This window comes from Bos taurus, chromosome 22, assembly GCF_002263795.3.
Source record: "Bos taurus isolate L1 Dominette 01449 registration number 42190680 breed Hereford chromosome 22, ARS-UCD2.0, whole genome shotgun sequence".
In the NCBI taxonomy this organism is placed as follows: Eukaryota; Metazoa; Chordata; class Mammalia; order Artiodactyla; family Bovidae; genus Bos; species Bos taurus.
Genome location: NC_037349.1, coordinates 21822525 through 21845544, shown reverse-complemented (window position 1 = coordinate 21845544; position 23020 = coordinate 21822525). Strand labels below are relative to the sequence as shown.

Below are 23020 nucleotides of genomic sequence, written 5' to 3'. Positions count from 1 at the left end.
GAAAGACTTGGGGTCTTCATGAGAAGATGGGGGCTCCGATTTAGGATCTTGAAAGATGTGTGAAAGAATTTTAGGATATGTTGGCAGACTTTGGAAAAGAAGCAGTAAGAGTTAAGGCTGGTTATTTAATGGTAACTTGCCTTTGGGATAAGACATATATTAATGGAAGAACCCCTGGAAAACCGTATTAGCTGGGATCAAGTTTTGTGGCCACTTGAAAAATGAGCCAGTCCTACCAATACCAGTTCTAGGAACTTGGGAAAGTCATGTAAACTCCTCAGAGCTTCAGTTTTCCTCATCTGTTCAAACCAAAAAAAAAAATTTTTTTTAAACAAATCAGTTGTACAAAAGCATTGTACAAGTCATATCGGTCAGTTGGAATTTTAAACATGGGGTCTTTATATATAGTTAGAGGCTGGTTATTTATCTGTAATTTTGTGCACTTTCCTCACTAGTCTTTTTGAAGCTCCAGAGTCCTCTCTTACTCCCATGCTTGTGTGCGTAGGGTTCCTTCCCCTTGAAAATGCTCCCTTCATCCTCCGCCTCTTTTTCCGTCTCCAGTAGTTGCCAGGTTGGCCTCTTCCACCGGCAGCTTCTCAGATAGCTTCAGGCACAGTGAGTTTCTGGCTGTATTTTGTCCTCTTCTCTTACAGCCTGCAGGTGATATGCTCCTTGTCAGTTTGTCTTTCTGGCTCCTGCATGAACCAGCCTTGAGCTCCCGAAGGGCAGGGGCCTGCCTCCCACCCATGTTCACATCCCAGGGCCTAGCTCAGTGCCTGGCATGGAGTGGGCCCCTTGGCTACCATTGGTTGGGTGCAAGGACCTTTTGTTGTGCCCCCGACCTGAGCTTTAGTACATGCTGTGCTCACATCGGGGCTTTCCAGGTGCCTCAGTGATAAAGAACTCACCTGCCAATGCTAGAGATGCAGGTTTGATCTCTGGGCAGGGAAGATTCCCTGGAGGAGGGCATGACAACCCACTCCAGTATTCTTGCCTGGAGAATCCCATGGACGGAGGAGCCTGGTGGGCTACAGTCCATGGGGTTGTAAAGAGTTGGACCCAACTGAGCATGCACACGCTGTTACGCACACTCTCAGGTCTCTTCTGGACGTGGTGAAGTGAAAAGAGCCACAGAAAACAGTACCTTAATGTACAGTACCATTGCAGAAGCAGAGTCTTAGGCTCTTGAAGGAGGTTTCATTCCCTGGCTGGAGACTAGGGCAGCCTGTTTTGCATAGGAACAGCCCTGAGTATTTGAGTTTTGCCTAGTGCTTAGGGTTTTATTTTCTTAGACTTGGTTTGATGCAACATTTATCTTTCTTCTCTTTGCAGCCTGGTTGATGACCGTTGTGTTGTGCAGCCAGAAACCGGGGACCTTAACAATCCACCCAAGAAATTCAGAGGTAAGTTGGGGACCATTCCAAGGTGGGTCCCTTGCCTCATTTGAAAATTCATGAAGCCTGTTGCTGTGTGTAGATATAGTTGTTGGTTTGTTTTTTTTTTTTTTTAGTCAGTCATAGGTTTATTTGCCTACATATTTTTAAGATGTATGAGGCCAGTTTCAGGCTTTCTGAACTCTTAAAAGGCATAAATAAGTTCAGTGTCAAGATCATGAAGGCTTGTATTAGGACCTTCATTTTTTTCACTTGAATACATGCTGGTAAGCACGGATTCAGTTTAAAGCCTTACACTTGTGTTCGAACAAGTAGGATTTATGGATTGAGTATCAAGGAACATGTGGTGTTTCAGCAGAACTTACTGTTCCATTGGGAGCTTTGCTGTCCTTACATACTTCACCTCGCAGTGAGGAGTTCTTATTATTACTTACCCTTTTGAGTTAAAAGGCACAGGTGGGACAGTCTTCCTGCTGGTGGCCTTGCACTGTTGGCTTTCTTTGTAGACCTCTTGTGTTTGATGTCTTCCTCGGAAGGTAGATTAGTGTATTGCAGGAGGTGTCTAAAATATAATTGGTATCTTAAAATGAGAAATATTTTGTTGTTATTTTTTGCTGCTGTTGTGGTTAGTGCTTCGCAGCTCTGGCTGCATAGTAGAATTATCTGGGAGAGATATTAAGTTACATGGCTGCCCAGGGCCACTCTCCAAACCAGTTAAAGAATCTCTCAAGGTTGGGGGCTAGGCACTGGCATTTTTAGGGCAGTGATTTTTGTTTACAGCCAGGGCTGAGAACCCAGCGGGTTAACTATTTGACTGATGGCCTCTGTCCCAGAGAGTTTAAACCTTGCTGTTTGCAGATTGTATCTTTCGAGTTATGACTTCTTTTTGTTCTTACATGATTTAGAAACTAATTGAGGTTTTTGAATAAAATCTCCAGAAATTAGAATAAAATAGGCGGTTGTTCAGATGGAGAGAAGCCATTTGGAAGGTGTTCGGTGTTTCGCTGCATCCAGTTGGCGTGAGGCTCCCAGGAGCATGTTTTCACCTGGGGAGGAGGCTGGTGGGAGTCTGTTTAAAAAAAAAAAAAAAATTGGCATAAGCATATACACCTCTGTTGCCTTTTTCTTCTCAGTTCTTGCTCCATGTCACCTTCCAAAACAGAATCCTGAATGCAACAGAAAGATTTGATCCAATGATCATAATCCTGTCACTCACTCATAGAATTAAGCCCTTCCTTCTGAATTATATAATGCATTGCAGTTTTACCATTTAAAAGAGCCAAGCATGAGGGACTCCGTGCCAACATTGAGTGTGGCCACACTCATACTGTGCTGAGGGTCTGCCAGCATTTCTAGCCGATGGAGAGGGTGTACTCTCCCTGGGAGGGGATTGAAGCCCTGGAAGGTGGAGGTTTAGTAGCCTGTCTGGAATCATAGAGTTGCTGACGGATGGACTAGGATCTGGGATTCTCAACTTGGGCTGAGAAATCACCCCGGGGATGTTCAAAAACACCCACTTTTGAGTTCTACCTCCAGAGATTCTCATTTAACAGGGTATTTGAGATATTTTGAAAATTCCCTGATTGAGTCTCCCATGCAGCCTAGGTTATGAACCACCGCTATTAGGGCCTGAGCTATAAACTCGTGGCTTTATTATGTAGCAGGAAGCTGGTCCACAGAGTGCTTTTACAGTTGGGACCAAGTGGAAGGGATGTGGAGCCTATTGCTTGGGTCCAACATGAGCTCCTATCCTATTCTGCACCCGGGCTCTGGGAGCTGGGAAAGGAAGCTGAGGAAGATGTTAGCATACTATTTAGAGTTAACCAGTGGCTGTCTGAATATAAGTTTGCTGCTGCTGCTAAGTTGCTTCAGTCGTGTCCGACTCTGTGTGACCCCATAGACGGCAGCCCACCAGGCTCCCCCATCCCTGGGATTCTCCAGGCAAGAACACTGGAGTGGGTTGCCATTTCCTTCTCCAATGCATGAAAGTGAAAAGTGAAAGTGAAATCGCTCAGTCGTGTCCAACTCATAGCGAGCCCATGGACTGCAGCCCACCAGGCTCTCTGTCCATGGGATTTTCCAGGCAAGAGTACTGGAGTGGGGTGCCATTTAGAACATTGAAATAAACAAGATAATAGCCAAGGGAAATCAGAAGAGATGTGTGTTTTCCTGGCACTAGGATAAAAGTGCCTGGTGCTTAGATGTATATCTGGTGGCTGATTGAAAGAGATTTTTTTTGAGATAAAAGTAACAATTCCTGTAGAGGCTATTTGGAAAGAACCAAACTGGCAACCCACACCAGTATTCTTGTCTGGAGAATTCCATGGACAGAGGAGCCTCGCAGGCTACAGTCTTCAGGTCGCAAAGAGTCAGACACGACTGAGTGACTTTCACTCACTCACTCAAACTCTGTTTATGGCCTGGCTTGGATCCACTGGTGGTCACGTGACAGTGACTTGATTTGTTGACTGTCTTTCTCCATAAATTAAAAATAAAGTGTTCTAGGTTGTGAGGTTCTTTGTACTTGTGGGAAATCTGGTTCAAAACATGCTTTGTAGCTGGCTTTGTGAATGTAGGTCACGGCTGCCTCAATTCCTCGTGGTGAGTGGGAGGCTGTCTGCACACAGGTGAGGGGCCCTGACCCATCTCCCGTTGCAGCCACTGGAAGGTCTCTTGCACCCTGGAACCCAGGTGATGTTTTCCAAAAAGCAACCCTTCAATTGTGGTGTAGTGTTTGAAACATTTTTCTCTAAAACAAAAAGAAAGATGTTTCTTTTGAAAGGGATTACTGCCTTTCCAAATACAGATCCGTTTTGAAGGTTGAAGTCATTTTGATGTTTAGAAATGGTGCATTGGGCAATTAGGTGGCATTTCTTGTCCATTTCCTTGCTGTGCCAATGCACCCTGAAATTTACCAGACACGTATGGAAAAGTGAGATGCTGGGGAGTGGCTGGTTAAAATGATGGAGTCTTTACATGAGCAATCAGCCAAGCTACACGTAGTCATTTGGGTTTGCTGTTGCTTCCTTGCCAAGTTACTTCCTATATTGAGAACCATCATAACTTGTTCTTAAGTAAATGGAAACCAAAGGCCGATTGATGTTAATACTCCGTGTGGCTTCTGACTTGGGGTTTTAATTCTGGGAGCTCCTCTTGAAATCTGCCAACCTAGCAGTTAATAACATAGCCTGGAGGATTGGGCTTCCAGGGTTCAAATCCAAATTCTGCTAATTCTTAGCTCTGTGACCCTGGACAAATGGCGTAACCTCTGTGAACCTTGGTTTTCTCATCTGTGAAACGCGCGATGATGTTAGTCCCTTGCTCAAAAGGTTATTGTGAGGATTAAATGTGTGTTCCAAATTTAGTACTGATGGTCCTTAGTTAAGGGCTTGGGAAGCCTTAGTTACTTCTGTCTTTTCATTCCCAGTTCTCAGTACAGAGCCTGATCCTCAGAGGTGGTGGCAGAAGGGACAGAAACTGTATGTGAATAATGATATGAGAATAATTATAGATGGTTCCTCTTTTTGTCTTTAAATGCTTTGTGGGTAGCAGTGTGTGCATGGACCACATGGGCCTGGATTCGAGGCTCAGTGTTCCCATATACAACTGAGTGACCCTGATAGATTACTTAAATCTCTGAGCTTATGTCTTTACTCATGAAATGGAGGGAAAAGAATTCCTTCCTCATAAAGATATAGGGAGGAAGGTAATATGGCTAAGGAACCAAACAGAGTACTTGAGTACATGAGGCTTGCTCAAGTGACTGGAAGCTATTATTTTTTCATGGTAGATGCTGATGAGTTAAACTGTTGAACACACTTGCTTCTTTCTGATGAGTAAAAGTACACTTCCAAGTGAATTGCTTTCTTTGCGATTCCTTTGAATGTATCTCCTGCCCCTGACGTTGTTGTGGGTAGGAAGAAGAGATTGGCTGCAGTTCTGTTTCATGGAAGCCAAGGCATTTTCATTATCTGAATGAATTTTGGACCATATCCTTGTCCTCTCAGTGATGAGAACTGAGGTGTAGAATCATTTAATTACTTTAGTCCTTTTGTTAATGTGGTACCATTTTAAAGCACCTGTGTCAGTGGAAGGTAAGGCAGAATCTCTTTTCTTCCTCATGAGTGTCATTTTGCCCGTAGTTTGAAAATAGAGAAGGCAAACATCAGATTGAAACTGGGAATAGAAACTTTGTGGTTAGTGATTTCCTTTCTCTGGATTGTCTTTTCCTTTTCATTCCCACCCTTCCCTTCCCTGTCCTAAATACACTGGCATCTTCTACAAAGAGAAGATGGAAGCTAACAACCATTGTCCATTTCCATCCTAGAAGGACTGCTGTTGTAAGTTGAACCTCCAGTGTTGTTGGAGTAGAAGTAACTGGGGCTTCTGGGAAACAAGATCAGCTTTGGTGATGATGATGACATTTATTGTGTAATCCCTTTTTTTCAGATCGGGGAAATTGTCCAGTTCTTGCCCTCAAAACTTGATCTTCTCCATTTAGGTCAAGAGGCTAACTTTGACCTCACATTCTTGATCTTGTACGGGATACTACGCTATCAGTGTTCCCAATGTGTGAGAGATTTTTAATCTTGTAGTTAAACCTTTAGTTTTAGAAAAGAAGCTGTTTTGAATGGTAACTCAGAGTTAAAGCTGTGGGGAGGAGCTTGGGCAGGGAAAGGTGAGGAGAAAGGAAGCATTCTGCTATCTTTGGTGGTTCATAGGAACTGGGGAAGAGCTCAGAGATCAGGCTGAAAGTGTGCATATTCTAGATCAGCATCTCCCTTGTTCTCTGTGTTTCCTCTTTCTCTCCTAATCAAAGTTGGTTTCAAGTGCAGTAATCCACTGTTAATCTGTTGTGAAAATGAGTCAAGCATTGAGGTTCTTCTGTGTTCCAGCTGCTGGCCTTGATGAAGAGAGGTGAAATGACTTGAACACGGTCTCCCTGGCTTTCAGGAGTCTTTACAAGTGTCACAGAGAAATAGACCCACATTATAAATAACAGTACCAACTACTAGGGGCTTCCCAGGTGATGTGTTGGTAAGGAATCCACCTGCCAATGCAGGAGATGCAAGAGACATGGATTTGATTCCTTGGGTTGGGAGGATCCCCTAGAGAAGGAAATGAGAATCCACTCCAGTATTCTTGCTTGGAAAATCCCGTGGACAGAGGAGCCTGGTGGGCTGCAGTCCCTGGGTTCACCGAGAGTCGGACATGACTGAGCATACGTGTCATGTTAACATTGATGGAGCATTTACATTTACACTGTGCAAGGCACAGTGTGGATTGTGGATTCTCTCTTTTAAGCTTTGTAACCTTCCTGTGAGGCACAGATATTGGTGTTCCCATTATATAGATGAGGAGATGGAAGCCTTGAGAAACATGGTCAGTTAAATATCCCTTCTTAGACTGATTGTTATTCATTCCACAGACATTTATTGAATGCCTCCTATGCACCAGCCATTTATACTCCAGGGAAGAAAGATACATTCTCAAGGAAGTCAGTGCCAGTTCACAGTTAAAATCTTTAAGAAACATGTTGAGAGTGATTTTGTGTCCACATGATAGCTGTTTGTAAGGGAGCAGAGGCCCAGCTGGTAAAGTATCCTTCTATAAAGTACGAAAGTCACCCCTGTTATCTAGTAGTTCACTGGGGCAAAGTAGATAATGCCACTTGATGTGCATTCTCTCCTGAGCTTTGCAACACCTCCTCAGCCCAGGGTGTGTCTGTTTTATGCCTGATGCCTTTTGGGCTGACGAGGAGGAGCTGGCCCAGCATCTCATGGCTTGTGAGTGTCAGAGTCAGACCAGAACTCCCTTGCAAAGGCCTGAACCCAGTGCCTTGCTCTCGCTCTCCCCGGCGGAACCTTCCCAAAGCATGAGGGTTCCTTCAAGCCATGGTCCTGTTACCTGCCATCTCTAAATGAGAATAGACTAGGTTATTACTTCTCTGCTGTCTGTCCAAGCTCTTTTAACTTTAATTTAGGACTGTATGAATGAGGAAGATGGAAGCCTTGGACTCTTTGACTTAATGCATTTTTAACTTTTTACCTGTCAATGGGGCAAGCTGTGGCTTATGCAATCTGTGATCTGCAGCATTCTTTGAATTCTATTTGTAGTGCAAATGAGGGTCTGTCTCCTGAGTGAAATGTTGGCTGAAGACTCTTGATAGCTCAGTATGTGTTCACTTTAAAACAATGAGAGCGTAGGAATCATGGTCTCAGATGATACTGGGATGATGAGTGTGTTGGTTGGCTATGGTAAAGCACTCTGGATCTAAAGGCATGGCTGTGAACTTGAGGATCAGACTTCTGGTCTTTTCATTTTCAATAGCTCTTCTGTAGTCCCAGAACGCTTGTACTGTCAGCCTACCTTTTAGAGAGCTTGTGGATTTATTTATCTATTTTTGGCTGTGCTGGGTCTTCATTGCTGCCTAGGCTTCAATGGCAACCCACTCCAGTACTCTTGCCTGGAAAATCCCATGGACAGAGGAGCCTGGTAGGTAGGCTGCAGTCCATGGGGTCGCTAAGAAGCGGACACGACTGAGCGACTTCACTTTCACTTTTCACTTTCATATATTGGAGAAGGAAATGGCAACCCACTCCAGTGTTCTTGCCTGGAGAATCCCAGGGACGGGGGAGCCTGGTGGGCTGCCGTCTATGGGGTCGCACAGAGTCGGACACAACTGAAGTGACTTAGCAGCAGCAGAGAACAGGGGCTACTTCTCTAGTTGCCATGCGTGGACTTCTCGTTTCAGTGGCTTCTCTTGTTGCGGAGCATGGGCTATAGGGCACATGGACTTCAGTAGTTGTGGCTCGTGGGCTTTAGAGTACAGGCTCAGCACAGGCTTAGTTGCTCCAGGACATGTGGAATCTTCCTGGACCAGGAATTAAATCCATGTCTCCTCCATTGGCAGGCAGATTCTTTATCACTGATCCACCAGGGAAGCCCCTCCCTCGTAACAGCTTTGAAGAGGCCAGGGGCGGGGGTGGGGGGGGGGCGGAGCTCAACTAAGAATGGCATTTTTCATGATCAAGTGATGAGAAGTATTTGCGTACCAGCAACTTACTTATCTGATAATAATCTGACCCGAGATTCAGTCCGAGGTGGGGAGTGGCTCTTGTAGGAAAGATGTAGGAAAACCACTAGCACTGGAGTAAAGAGCCCACCTAACCTGAGAGCTAGCATCTGGCCCAGGCTCTGCCACCAACCACTGTGACACCGTGGGGGAAATCACTGCATTTTCTCCAGGCTTCGGTTTTCCCATCTGTTCAGTGGGCTTTAGCTTGAAGCCGTGATCAGCACCAGAAGCAGGCTGGTTACCATTTCACAAGGCAGCGCTGGTGTCCAGGAGCCTTGTCTGTCCAGAAGTAGGTTTCTCTTTCTTTGGGATTATAGGTCTTCTTTGTCAAGATAAGACAAGTGGATGGAAACAGCCAAGTCTTATTCTAAGGCCAGGTGGGGACACGGCCAGGATCTTGGGTCACAGGGTCCCCTGGACTAGGGTGGCAGTAGCAAACTCAGCACTCAACTTTCTTTCACACCTGCTGTCCTTTGCTGCCCGTAGTCTAATTGTTGCTAAGCAACATTATTTCTGCTTTTTTTTTTTCCCTCCCTTTTCTTTCGGCAAGGCCTTGAAGGCATGAACCGGTATCTTATTTAGTTTTTAAATACCCACATGCCAAGGGGAGGGCCGCTCTTACATTTTGTTTGTTCTTTTGATTGTAATCCATGATGGGCCTTTCGCAGTGGGACTCTGTTTCTGCCTGTCGTGTTAAATAAGGCAGAGAAATCAGTCTATTTAAGGTGCTTGTCAAGTATATGCCTTGAGGCACATTCAAGGTTTTGTGTGTGCGCGCAGCTGCTTTGTGGGAAAAGTCTCTGGCAACTTACTCCGTATTCACAAAATCAATTCAAATTTAATAAAAAGATTAGTAGGTTTTTTATAATATTCATTTCAGATTTACCCGCTTATCCCAATCTCGCACCAACAGACTCCATCTAAAGAGAACAACACTGTAATTTAAATCAATTCCCCGGGCAACATAGAAGGCTCCCAGCATGTCACACAGTCACTGGTGCGATGCCTGCTGCTTGATTATACCAGAGTCCCACACACTGCACGTGGCCCTTGCTGGATTCCTGCCGACTTGCTCACAGCTTTGAGATGCTTGTCTGAAGGTGCTGGGTGTCCTGCGCATGGGCATAGGAAAGCTTTTTGCTCCGTTGCCTTGGATGGCTTTGTTTTTGAATAGCTGAGTCACCCCTGGAAAGTAGACCTTAGACCCCTGTTGTATATTCGTTGACTCACAATCATCTCTTTGCTAATGGAGAGCACATTTCAGCTCTGCGTGCACAGAGTGCTTCCAGAGTAAGGGATCTGTTTTCTTTGTCATCTAATTGAATCTCGGGTCTGCTGTTGTGGCTTCCTCCATTGAGGGCAAAATTAAAGTGGACAGAGAGCACGTGTAATTGGGTCATATTTTCATACTGCTCTACAGTTCTCCTGAAAGCACAACCTAGTGGTTGATGAAGGACTTTCTTTTGGCAAAGGCTTCTATAATCCTGTCTTCAGAGCATTGATGAAGATGTGCGGTGAATCACTTGAGTTTCTGGTAGCATTTTTCCCTTCCTTTTTTTTTGACATTTGAGGAAATGAGGGAGATTTAGGAAGTCTCCTGGGGTCAAAAAAGCAATTCCATGTCCAAATTGGGATTGGGACACACCTTGGATCTCCTCCCATACTATCTTTTTTGTTCTGTCATCTTGTGTAAATAAATGATAATCTAGTTTCCATAGGTGCAAATAATAGTGAATACCATGTATTAATATAGTGACTACATACATTAATTAAATTTTATCTATTTAATTTTGATAGTTTCCTTTACTTTCATTATTTAGCCCTCATCACAACCCCATAAGGCAGCTACAGAGCAATGAAGTCTTCCCCTCCTTTTATAGATAAAGAACTGACACACAATAGGTTGAGTGGTGGTCCAAGTTACAGAGCTCAAAGTGGCAGAGCCAGGATTTGAACCCAGACAATGTGACGTCAGAAACCCAACTATCTTTAGAAGGAGATGGGCCTTCGAGTATCCTTTGCAAAATTACTGAATTCCTTCTTAATTGGTTTCTTCCTCTTTGTTGTTCAGTCACTCAGTCATGTCCAACTCTTTACGACCCCATGGACAGCAGTATGCCAGGCTTCTCTGTCCTTCACTATCTCCTGGAGTTTGCTCAGATTCACGTCCACTGAGTCGGTAATGCCGTCTAACCTTCTCATCCTCTGCCATCCTCCTCTCCTTCTTGACTTCAGTATTTCCCAGCGTCAGGGTCTTTTCCAATGAGTCAGCTACTACCAACTCTACTTCTTCATCCTCTACTACCCTGAAAGATGACATTCTGAGATGTGCTACCCAGGAGCAAATGTCTGCGTACAAGAGGTCCATGCTAACTGCCTACTTAACAGTCTTGAGCATAGTGTTTATCACAGCTGTCTTCTGTTTTTGTCTCTGCAGCTAGATTTTGGAGCACCTGGAGGGACCAAATCTTTTGCCCTGCCCTCCTGGCCCAGTGCCCAGCATAATGCTGGTCTTTAGTTAAAAGCTGGTTGAAAAGAATTTCGTGCTAAATGGTTTTCACTGTTCCCAGCTCTTGCAGTGTTTTTGCTGAGGACATTTTAGGTTAGCTGAAGGCTGATTTTTTTTTTTTCTTTTTTAAACAAGGATGCCTGATGCCATCCTATAATCTTTCCCCAGACTACCTGAGTCCAGAAAGCTTTCTGAAAACAGATTTCTTATAGTTGACTTGCCTTCTCCCAGGAATGTGGACTGACTTCATCCTCTGAGGGTATCTTCTCCTTGATGCCAACCCCCCCGCCCCTGCCCTGTGTTGGATCTTTTTTCTCTTTTGTGCCTATAGTTTTGAGATTACCTGACTTCATTCAATACATGATCATGAAAAACAATAATTTCCTTCCTCTTTGTGCCTGGCCTTCTGGCAGAGTCATGGCATGCCTTTGCTCTTGACTGTTGGAGCATCCCTGTGGTGTGGTAGTGTATCATCCCCATTTTACACTGGGTACCCTGAGCCCAGAGAGGGTTAGTAACTAATCTGGACTAAGCTGGGATTTGAACCCGTGTCTGGAGGGTTCTTGACGGTATCTCTACTCAACCGCTTGAGTGAATTAATAGAGTTGTGCTTCTCCAGAAATGTTTGGGGCCGCTTAGCACCTCCTGGGGTTCCACATTTAAGTCATACTGCTCCGTGGGGATAAATCTAGAGGGATAACTAGGAGGATAGGATAGTTCTCGAAGCGATGATGTTTGTGCTGAACTGCGAAAAATGGGAGAGACTGTGAGGCATTTTAGACTAGTTGGGTGACAATATTTCTCACCTAAGTTGCTGCCGTGACCTCCTTGCTGGTTTCTGCACTTGCTTCTTGATTCTTTGTGTCTGAGCGTGGGGCCCGTCCCATCTGTTCCCCATGGCCAGAGGAATCAGTATAGGTCTCATGATGTTACCTGGTTGCTTGGCGCCCTCAGTGGTTCCCCACTTGTGCTTAGGATAGAGGACATGCTTTCAGGGTTCACAGGGTCCTGCATGAGTCACCCCGCTTACCTCCCAGCCTCACCTGCAATCCCCACTCCATGACGTCTGCTCCAGCCACACTGAGTCATTTCGTCCTGGCTGTCAGGGAACTTGCTCTGCACTCTGGGCGTTTCATGTCCTTCATCTTCTCTCTGAAATGATCTCCCCATCTCCATCATGCCTCCTGGGACCCCTCATCGTCCTCAGTCCCTGGAGCCGGACTGATTGGATTTAACCCTCAGCCCTGGTTTTTGCTGGTCATGTCGCCTTCAACCTCTCAGTCTCTCCATTTTCTCATCTGGAAAATGGTAAGATTATTGTATGTGCCTCACGGTGTTTTGATGAGAATCAGAAGAGCCTGTCCACGTGAAACACTTAAGGAGTACGTGGCCCATGTTAAATGCTCTGAACAGTTGGCTGTCATGGCTGGGTTTTGCCTTTGGTCTTACCCCCCCCATTCATTGTGAGCTCGGAAACCACGCCTGTCTCCCCTAAGGCTTTGCACAGGCAGGCTCTTCCATATTTGTAGAATGAATGAGGAAAAGAATGTGCATCCAGGGATCTTGCTAAAACTCAGGTCCTAATTCAATAGGTCTGGGTGAAGCCTGAGATTCTGCATTTCTGACAAGCTGCTGTGCTGATGCAAGGCCCTAAGGGACAACGGCCAGTTGTCTTCTTTCGCTTTAAGGCTGTCATGTGGACGAGGGATGTTCAGAGCCCAGAACAACAGAGAATTAGGGCCAGCAGAGGCCAGTGACCAGAGGCAGAGTTTCAGATTTTAGGAACATGCTTCTGACTGTCATCAGTGCTGAGTGATTGCTCAAGGAAGAGGCCTGCTTCAAAGGACGGGTTTCCCCTCATTCACAGGAGACTAAGCATTTGTCAGAGATGTTGGAGACAGTTTCTACCGTGGGACAGAGATTAGGTAGATGATCCCATCTGTCTGTGTTTTCCCATCGAAGGACCCAGCTGTTTCTTCTCTTTCTGCTTCCCGTGGAAGCACTGTGTTTGGGGACATTGGGTCAGCAAACAGCTGGGGAGAGTACAGACATGCTGTCCAAGTGAGAAGCTCTCAGAGAACCAACTGTGTTCATTTCATTTTGTTGAAGACCATTGGTCATAGTGGAAAGATGGGATTATTGAATATTTGAAAAGGTGAGCAAATATAAAGAAACTTACCTATCTGAATCAAAATCACCCCTAATCTGGTTTAAATGAATAGGTAAAATGTATTGGGGGAGGGGGCGGTGGGTGACTGTAGGCTTAAGAAATTCTGGCTCTGAGGTCAGACTGGGGTTCAGGTCCCTCTGCCCCACCTGTCATGAGCTGTGTGACCGTAGGCACATCACTTAACCTCAGTATACCTTAGTTTCCCTGACTGGTAACTATGGTTCATAATAGTACGGAACTGATGGCATTATTTTAGGGTGAGGTGAGTCATGTAGGGAACACAGTTGGCCGCCTGCCTTGCACGACCTAAGCACCTAGTAGCTGAGTAGCTGGTGTGGCTAAATTTGCAATTGCCAACTTTCAGAACATCTCTTAGGAAGATCAAACACTGCCCTTCAGACGTTGATACATCTCTTTTAAAGCTTCAGGATGTGGACTGTTCAGAGGTATCCACTGCCAGACACACTTTAACCTTTTTGAATTTCTTATACTTTATTGAGCGAGCTTATGATCAAGAGGAGCTGGAGAGCTGTAGCCTTTTGAAAAGGAGCCATCAGGCCCGTCTCTGCTTGCACAAGCCTCGATCGCAGCCTCAGTTACTGATGGGGCCTTTGCTGGAGATGGCAGACCCATCTTATGTATAAAATTACAGGCCCAACCGAGAGAGGAAGTTGTGTTTATCTTCACGCACGCAGCAGGCATTCCGGCCACTCTTGACAGACAGGAGGCAGATATTGCCAATCTGCTCTTTTCCTGAAACTTCCCACCCCTCTGTGTGTTCTTTGTGAGTTCAGACGGGTGCCTGCCACTTGTCCTGCAGGGAGACATTCTCTACCTGGCTGTGAGCACAGTTGAGCTCCCTGGAGAAAGGATGTCCAATGGCTACTTTCTCGGTACTATTGGTCAAGGCAGGGGCCAGTGTGGCTCCCAGAGAAGGCAGAAATTGTGCTTGTGTCCTCTGATTTGGGGAGCAAAGTGGAGAGTGGCCACAGGTGTGGGAAGAAGAATATGTCCCTTCAAAGAGTCCCATGTTTATCCCCCTGACAAAGCCATAGCTGGAGGTCAGTGCAGAAAAACTCCAATAAGAGCAGTTGCAATAATAGAGAAAATAAGTTGGGCAATTATTTCTCTTATTGACATTTAGAAGTTCGTTCTTTCTTTCTTTCTTTTCTTTTGGTCTGGTATTTTTCCGGGTACATTTAAGTTCCAATTTGGGTGCTTCTGAAATGTCTGGATATTTTGTGCTGCTAAAATTACATGTGTCTAAAAATGTTATCAGCAATTACACTTATGTATAAGCTCACTTGGACTTCTGCTAGCAAGTTTCGGAGACTGAGGTCACCGCTCCCCATAGCCATTCTCAGAAACATGGCATTTTCAGGTAAAGGTAGAAAACAGAATAATCCAGCCTAGTTTAGCCATCAAGTAAGAGGCCTGCTCTTGAGAACTTTGCTTCTGTCTTGTCGACAAAGAATACTGGGGTTTTGTTGCCATAGTTTCAGTGAAAAATTTGACCTTAGCTACAATAACAGACAGTTAGAAAGAACTAGCTAATCGGTTTTCTAAAATTAGTGTTCTCTAGTACATAAACCAGTAAGAACAGAGTATTTAATTAAATATTACACAAGGATATAAAAGCCCAGGGGAATGCAGTCACTTGATCGGGGCAGAGAGAGGAAGGAAACCCATAATCGACCTTTACTGGTCTCTTGCAAGCTAGAAGAACTTTTTTTCTTTCTTTTTGTTTTTTTTAATGTTAGCGTTGACTATTTTCAGATCTGTCAGGAATGAATATGTAAAGCTGAGAGAATGAAGCAGAACATTCAGCATTATTTCCAGTTGTCCCTTGCGGGGTACAGACTTGCAAGGCAAGAGCTGAAAAGGATGTTGGGCCATTATTCTCTCCAGGACACTTGTTGGTGGTCTCATAGTCAGCTTGGAAAGGAGATGCATGTCGAAGGTTATTTACTGTCTGCAATCTTAGCCACTAGGTTCTAGACTTTAGCTCCTTTGAGTGCTGAGTGTGTGATTAGGGGACCAACACCCTTTGTTCCCTCTACACCACAATTAGTTAGGCTTTGAGTGCTGATTGCTGCTGCTGCTAAGTCGCGTCAGTTATGTCCGACTCTGTGCGACCCATAGATGGCAGCCCACCAGGCTCCCCTGTCCCTGGGATTCTCCAGGCAAGAACGCTGGAGTGGGGTGCCATTGCCTTCTCCGTGAGTGCTGATTGAGCACTCCCAAAATGCTGATTGAGCACCCCAAAAATGATCTGTATGTAGATTATGCAAAATTTGGCATTTCTCGTCACCTACCTCTTAAGACCCCCTGCCTTAGGTGATGGCTGAAAATGTTACTGATATTGTGTCAGTCCAGAAAACTGTGTTAATATTTCTGGAATAAAGTAGGTTTCAGGCTCTGTAGTTTCAGGACATTTATTCGGATCCCTGAGGCATCCCTGAGAAAGTGGTAAAAAAATCTACTCGGTAGTGAAGAATCCGCTGGCCAGTGCAGGAGATGCGGGTTTGATCCCTGGGTCAGGAAGATTCCCTGGAGAAGGAAATGGCAAGCCACGCAAGTTTTCTTGCCTGGAAAATCCCATGGACTGAGAAGCCTGGAGGGCTACAGTCCAAGGAATTGGAAAAGAGTCGGACACAACTTAGTGACTAAATAACAGCAGTAACATTTAGATCCCTAGTTGACATTCTTGTCTAATTTTTCCACTGCTTGCTGTGGATACTACAGAGGTGCAGTTGAGTTCATCTCTTTGCCAGGATTATTACTGGTTGAAAACATGGTTCAGGGTTTTCTGGAACTTCCATTGTTGCATCTTCTTATCAATAACATTGTGATGATTGTTCTCTATTAGTTTCGTTTTTATGATTTCAGCCTTTTCTACTTGAAAAAAAATCCTGTCATAGAATTTGAAGTGTAGGCCATATTTAAGGGGCTATTAAATATGAACTTTTTCCATTTGATTTTTTTTCACCATTTTGCATGTTTCTGTATTGGTGTCTTAACTATTACAATGGAAAATATGTCCTTGGCAAGACTCAGAAACGTAGTCTCAAAGGTCATTGGATTGTGCAAGCTTCTTGACTGTTTACGAGGTCATCTACCTGAACAAATAGAAATGGTCCCTGCCCTTAAGGAATTTTCAATCTTAGGAGAGATGAGTGAGGAATACTTTAGGGATTAGTCTTGGAGAATGTTGAATCCTAGATATGGTTTTTATTCCTGTGATGTTCATTGTTTCCATCAGATCAGTATGCCCACATCATTTGAATTCATCTTAATAATAGCTTAAGAAAAATTGCAGTTAGAGAGTTTTCTGAAAAGTGACAGCATAGGTTTTAAAGTACTTCCAGTTGACCTAGCTTTCACTACCCATGTGTTTTCAGGCCTTGGCATTAATGCGTATAACTGAATTGATTATAGTTAGCAAATGGCATTGAAGAGGTTGAGTGTCTGTCTGGCTGGTGGAGTGGTGAACTAGTCAGGACTCTTGGTTGTGAATAATATAGCCAGCTTGAATTATCTCAACATAAAGGGGCTTCCCAGGTGCCATTAGTGGTAAAGAACCTGCCTGCCAATGCAGGAGACATAAGAGTCCTGGGTGGGGAAGATCCCTTGGAGAAGGAAATGGCAGCCCATTCCAGTAGTCTTGCCTGGGAAATCCCAGTGACAGGGCAGCCTGACGGGCTACAATCCATGGGGTCGCAAAGAGTCGGACACAACTTATCCACTAAACAACAAAACAAAGGGACTTTTTACTGGCTCAGATAGCTCCTTCATTGCATGAAGGGCAGGGGTGCAGTGGGGGGCTCAGGAATAGTGCCATTCAGGCACTGAGTACCTTCAGCAGCCTGCTCCTTGTCTCGTCCTCTCTCTGCACATCAGTTACTTTGTGTTTTTCCCTGTCCTCATCTAGTTTTGGTGTCAGGGTTATACTGTGCTACTATAACACGTTGTGCAGTGTTCCCTCTTTCTCAGTTCTTCGGGAGAGTTTGTGTAGCATTGGAATTATCTCTTCCTGGAAACTATAAAAACCTTTATGTTTTCTTTATGGCAAGATAAACAACTTACCAGTAGACCATTTCTTTATGTCCCTAAAGGGCTGTTTCTCCTTGGGTCTGTTTTACAAGTTGTCTTTTTCTAAGAATGTAGACATGCCCTCTCAATTTTCAAACCTATAATATCCTTTTATTATCTTGTTCATCTCAGAAGTGTCTGGTTTGGTCCCTGTGGTAGGTTTAACCGTCTCCCTCTCTCTTGTAATGTCCACTTTGTAATCCCCAGAACCTGTGAATATATTATTATTTGGTAAACGGAACTTCACAGACATGATTACATTAAGGATCTTGACATGGGATGATTATCCTGATGTAATCACAAGGGTCCTTATAGGAGGGAAGCAGAGGGGTTGGGGTGAGTAGTGGATGATGTGAGGATGGAGTCAACAGGTGCTTGACTGACTATGAGCCAGGGAGTGCAGGAAGCTGGAAAAGGCAAGGAAATGGATTCTCCCTCGAAGTCTCAGGAAGGGATGCAGCCCTGCTGACGGTTTACTTTTAATTTTTTTATTTTTGTAATTTACTTATTTTTTAATTAAAGGATAATTGCTTTACTGAATTTTGTTGTTTTCTGTCAAATCTCAACATGACTCAGTCATAGGTATACATATGTCTCCTCCCTCTTGAGCTCCCTCCCATCTCCCTCCCCGTCGCACCCTTTTAGGTTGATACAGAGCCCCTGTTTGAGTTCCCTGAGTCATACAGCAAATTGCCATTTGCTGTCTATTTTAGATATGGTAATGTAAATTTCCATGTTACTGTCTCCATACATCTCACCCAATCCTCCCCTCTCCCCATTTCCATAAGTTTGTTCTCTATGTCTGTTTACTTTTAAATTTCGTGATATTGAGAGCATTAGACGTGTGTTACTCTAAGCAACTAAATTTTGGTAGTTTGTTACGGTATCAACAGGATTACTATAATATTCCAATATTATATATTTGTTTGCTCTCTTTTCTGGATAAGTATGGGCATGTTTGGGCTTCCCTCATAGCTCAGTTGGCAAAGAATCTGCTTGCAATGCAGGAGACCCAGGTTCAATCTCTGGGTCAGGAAGATCCCCTGGAGAAGGAAATGGCAATCCACTCCAGTATTCTTGCCTGGAAAACCCCATGGACAGAGGAGCCTGGCAGGCTATAGTCCACGGGGTCACAGAGTCGGACATGACTTAGCAACTAAACCACCACCACCACTGGCATGTATTACTGTTGTGTTAGTCATCAAAAGGGCTTCCCTGGTGGCTCAGATGGTGAAGAGGCGGCCTGCAATTCAGGAGACCCGGGTTTGATCCCTGGGTTGGGAAGATCCCCTGGAGAAGGGAATGGCAACCCACTCCAGTAGTCTTGCCTGGGAAATCCCATGGACAGAGGAACCTGTCAGGCTCCAATCCATGGGGTCCAAAGAGTTGGACACGACTGAGTGACTAACAACTTGCGCTTTCTTAGTCGTCAAAAAAAAACAAAGTTTGGCCTTACTGATTCTAAAATGGGTTGGCCTTGAAGTTCATTCATTTCTGCCCCTTATTATTGTCTTCTTTCTACCATCTTTGGATTTATTCTGTCCTTCCCTTACTGCTCTCTCTTTTTTTTAAATTTATTTTAATTGAAGAATAATTATAATACTGTGATTTTTTTTTTTTGCCATACATCAACATGAATTGGCCACAGGTATACATGTGTCCCCTGCTTCCCACCTCCCTCCCCACCCTGTCCCTCTGGGTTGTCCCAGAGCATCGGCTTGGGGTTCCCTGTTTCCCTTTACTACTCTCTTAGGTTGGATACATAACTCCAAATCTCGAGCCCTTCTCACATTGTAATTCAAGATCTAAAGCTGTAAATTTCCTTTAAGATTATTTTAGCTGTATCCTACATGTTTTGACATGTAGTATTTTTTATTTTTATTGAATTTGAAATACTTTCTTGTATCTACTATCATTTCTTACATCTATGAGTTTAGAAGTATTTCACATTTTCAGTTGTATGGGGGATTTCTGGTTCTGTCTGTTTAAAAAAATGTTTTATGACTTAGTTGTATATTGGTCAGACAATATGATCTGTATGCTATCAGTTCTTTAAAACTGGAGAGCCTTGCTTTATGGCTTAGCTTGTTGACCTATTTTTATGCTTATTCCAGTGTGCTGGAAAGAATATGCTTTTTCCAGCCTAGAGTGCAATATCTATTATATGAGTTCATTAGTTTTTTGGGGGTTTTTTTCGATTGTTGTTTTTTGTCTGTTGCATCTTTTAAGACAGTTGTTAAAATTTCCCACTGTTAATTTTCTGGAGTTATAGAACTATTCTGCATCCTATTTATGTTGGTGATTATATAATATGTGTTGAAACTTGTAGAACTATATACCAAAAAAATGAATTTTACTGCATGTAAAAATTTCAAAAGGTTTAAAAATTGCCCACTATTACTGTGGATTTGTAATTTTGCATTGTATTGTAATTTTCAAGTTCTTTTGGCTAGATTTTTTAGCTTTTAGTTTAGTGACATTATGTCAGTAAAGGCTAACACTTGTAAAATTGTTATAACTTCCTGGTGAGCTAAGTGTTTTATCATTATGCAGGGAACATTTTTATCTGTTTTATGTCTTGAGGTCTGTTGTTTTCTGTTACTAATAAACCCACACCAGAGTTGTTTTAGTTAGTATTTATTTAGTATAACATTTTAAATTACATCATTATGCTTTGGAGATGTCTCTCATAAGCTGCACATAACCAGATTTTTAAAACTATTCTGACCATCTTTGTCTATTAATTAGAATGTTTAGTCCATATACATTTGTTGTAATTACTGATGGTTTTGGATTTACAAACTTAGTTTTTGAGTTTCTTTCTTACCTCATTTTCTTTCCCCTTTCTTGCCTTCTCTAATTTCATGGAAGGCTTTTTATGTTGTTGTTGTCCATTCCATTTTTTTCCCTTCTACCAGGTTGAGGGTTATACTTTGTTTATTTTTTATTATAAATTTATTTATTTTAATTGGAGGCTAATTACTTTACAATATTGTATTGGTTTTGCCGTATATCAACATGAATCTGCCACAGGTTATTGTAGCAGTTACTCAAAATAGTTCAATGTGTGTATCTAATTAGGCCTAATGTTAATAACTATTGCTATTTTCTGCTACAAGACAAGCACCTTAGATTTTAGAACATTTTGATTTCCCTCACCCTCTCTGAGTATGCTCTTTCTAGTACCTTATATTTTACGTAAGCTTGCATATTAGATATGTTTTTTATATTGACTTATAAGTCTTTTTCACGTGGACTTATATTTTAGAATTCATCAAACTGTATATCTGGGGCAATTGTCTCTCTACTTCAGAAACACTATAGAATTTAGTGTTTGTTAATGGTAAAATCTCTTATTTTCTTTGAATATACTCATTTTTTTTTTTTGTTTGTCTGAAAACTTGGCTTTTATTCTGAAGTGATAGTTTTGCTTGGTATAAAATTGTGAGTGGGTCTTAGCATTGTTTTTTTTTTTTTTGAAGAGGGTTCCATTTTTACTGTTAAAAGCAGTTGGCAGAAACTTAGAATTTTTCTCTCTGATTGACTTTAGGATCTGCTCTGTCTTTGCTTTTTGAAGTTTTTTATTGATTTGCTTCCAGGTGTTGATTTTTTTTTTAATCCTGCATAATACTTGTTAGATGCCTAGAGTGAGGTGTTTTTTTAGTAATAATCATTGAAAATTCTGAGCCATTATCTACTGGAATATTTGCTTTCCCACTGTCTGTTGTCTTTTGGAACTTTAGTTGGATTATGTTTCTTAATCTCTTCATCTTTCCATCTTTGCTTTCTAGCTTGTACTCTGAATGTTTTTTTCTGCTCTATCTTTGCTAATTCTTTTTATTCTAATCTGTTTTTTTTTGTTGTTGTTGTTGTTCTTTGAGAGTTTGACTTCAATTCTGTCAATATTATCATTTCTGAAAGCTCTCTTTGTATCTTCTAAAAATGTTTAATCATTCCTTCATATTCTGCCATATTTTCTAACCTCTATTTTACTTCTGTTGCATAAAAAACAGCATAGGTTGTTTTCTAAAGACAATGCTAAATTTTAAAAATAATTTTATTTATTTGTTTCTTTTTGGCTCTGCTGGGTGTTTGTTGCTGCACAGGCTTTTTTTTTTTTCCTCTAGTTGCCGAGAGCAGAGTCTATAGCAGCCATGTGCAGGCTTCTCTTTGGGATGGCTTGTTGCAGAGTGTGGTCTCTAGGGTGGGTGGACTTCAGTAGTTGCAGTGTGTGGGCTCAGCAACCATAGCTCTTGAGCCCTGGAGCACAGGCTCAGTAGTTGTGGCACATGGGTTTAGTTGCTCTGTGGCATATGGGATCCTTCCAGATCAGGGATCCAACCCATGTTACTTGCATTGGCAGGTAGATTCTCTACCACTGAGCCAGCAAGGAAGCCCAAATCATAGTTTTAAAATATTCTGTCTCAAAAAAAATAAATAAATAAAATAAAATATTCTGTCTCTAAAAATTGTAAGAGGTGAATTCTCTTCAAGTCTTAAATCTATTTTCCATAGAGGCTGGTTTAAAACTGATATCTTATTTCCCTGTATGTTTTGTGATTTTGACTATTGCTTCTGTTTCTTCCTCAGTATCCCAGTTTCATCTCATTGGTCAGTACTGGGTTCTATACTATTTCTAGCTGCAAGGAATTTGGGGGAAGCAGCCAGGGAAAGACATGTTAGAAATAGCTGGGGTAAACAATAGGACTTGCATAATGTGATATGCTGATTGCAACAGAGGGCTCCACATGGTTTTCCTTTATCTGATTTTTAGTGTTTTCGGAGGTTAAAGAATACTGACTTTTATCAAGAGTAAATACTTCAATGTATCTATGTGTAAGAACAAAGTTTTTTCCCAGTTGAAGTTAACCTTGTATAGCCATCTTAAACGGAAGCAGGCAACCAAGTGTGTTCACCACATGCCAGTATCCACCATTAATACTGTGATTATTAATGAGATCAGCCATTAATGAGTGATAGCCATTTGATATTTTTATTTTCTGGCTGCCATGTGAGAGGTATGCCCCAAGTGAATAATTTTTTTTTTCTTTTTGTTCATAATTCCTTTGGCCAAATGAGTGGACTAGGTGAAGACAAGCTTTTCATACACATGACTGGGTTTCCACTGACCAAGTCTGGGGGCCATCTATCTCAGTTATTTTGGAATGACACTGCCAGTTTGCAAAGGGAAATGGGTAGTCATAGATCTTATCGTCATCTGTCATCCCTCTTATATGATGGTGATGTTGGAGGGTCATTCTGTGAGCTTGCCCTTTGGTTTGCTTTCATTGGAACAGGTTCATAGGGACCAAAAGCTTACTTACAGTATCCAAAACAGTTTGCTCTCGGATCCTCAAAAAGATTAAGCTGGAGAGAAAAACCTAAAATAAATTAGATGATCTATTTCAAGTTCAATGTTTTTTTTCTTTTTTCAACTTGAGGAGGAAGTCATTTTTCTTGGAAAGCGGTAGGGAAATCTTTCCTTTCTCATTTCTAGTACTTATGTATGGAGGCTGCATATGGTATAGAAAAGAACTTGGCTGTGGAAGCATCATTATTGGGTTCAAATCCTGATGAGTGTATGATCTTGGGCAAAGTATTTAATTTTTCTGTCTTGGTTTGCTCATGAGTAAAATGATAACAACTTTAGAGGGTTTAGGAGACTCAAGGGTATAAGAAGCACTGTGAGAGCAAAGCCAAGGTCACTGTAAGTGGGTACCTAGCACTCAACATTATTATCATAATGATGATAAGAATTTTTTTTCCCTTATTTTTGA

General features: G+C 42.7%; 1 protein-coding gene across 1 annotated transcript in view; it reads left to right on the top strand.

The window, feature by feature from the left end:
- The window catches only part of ITPR1 (inositol 1,4,5-trisphosphate receptor type 1), a 353911-nt gene that overhangs the window by 31150 nt on the left and 299741 nt on the right, over nucleotides 1-23020 (top strand). Inside the window, exon 4 of the mRNA NM_001435139.1 lies at nucleotides 1333-1403. Within this exon, the coding sequence (NP_001422068.1) occupies nucleotides 1333-1403 (71 nt within the window). The remainder of the gene's footprint in view (nucleotides 1-1332; nucleotides 1404-23020) is intronic.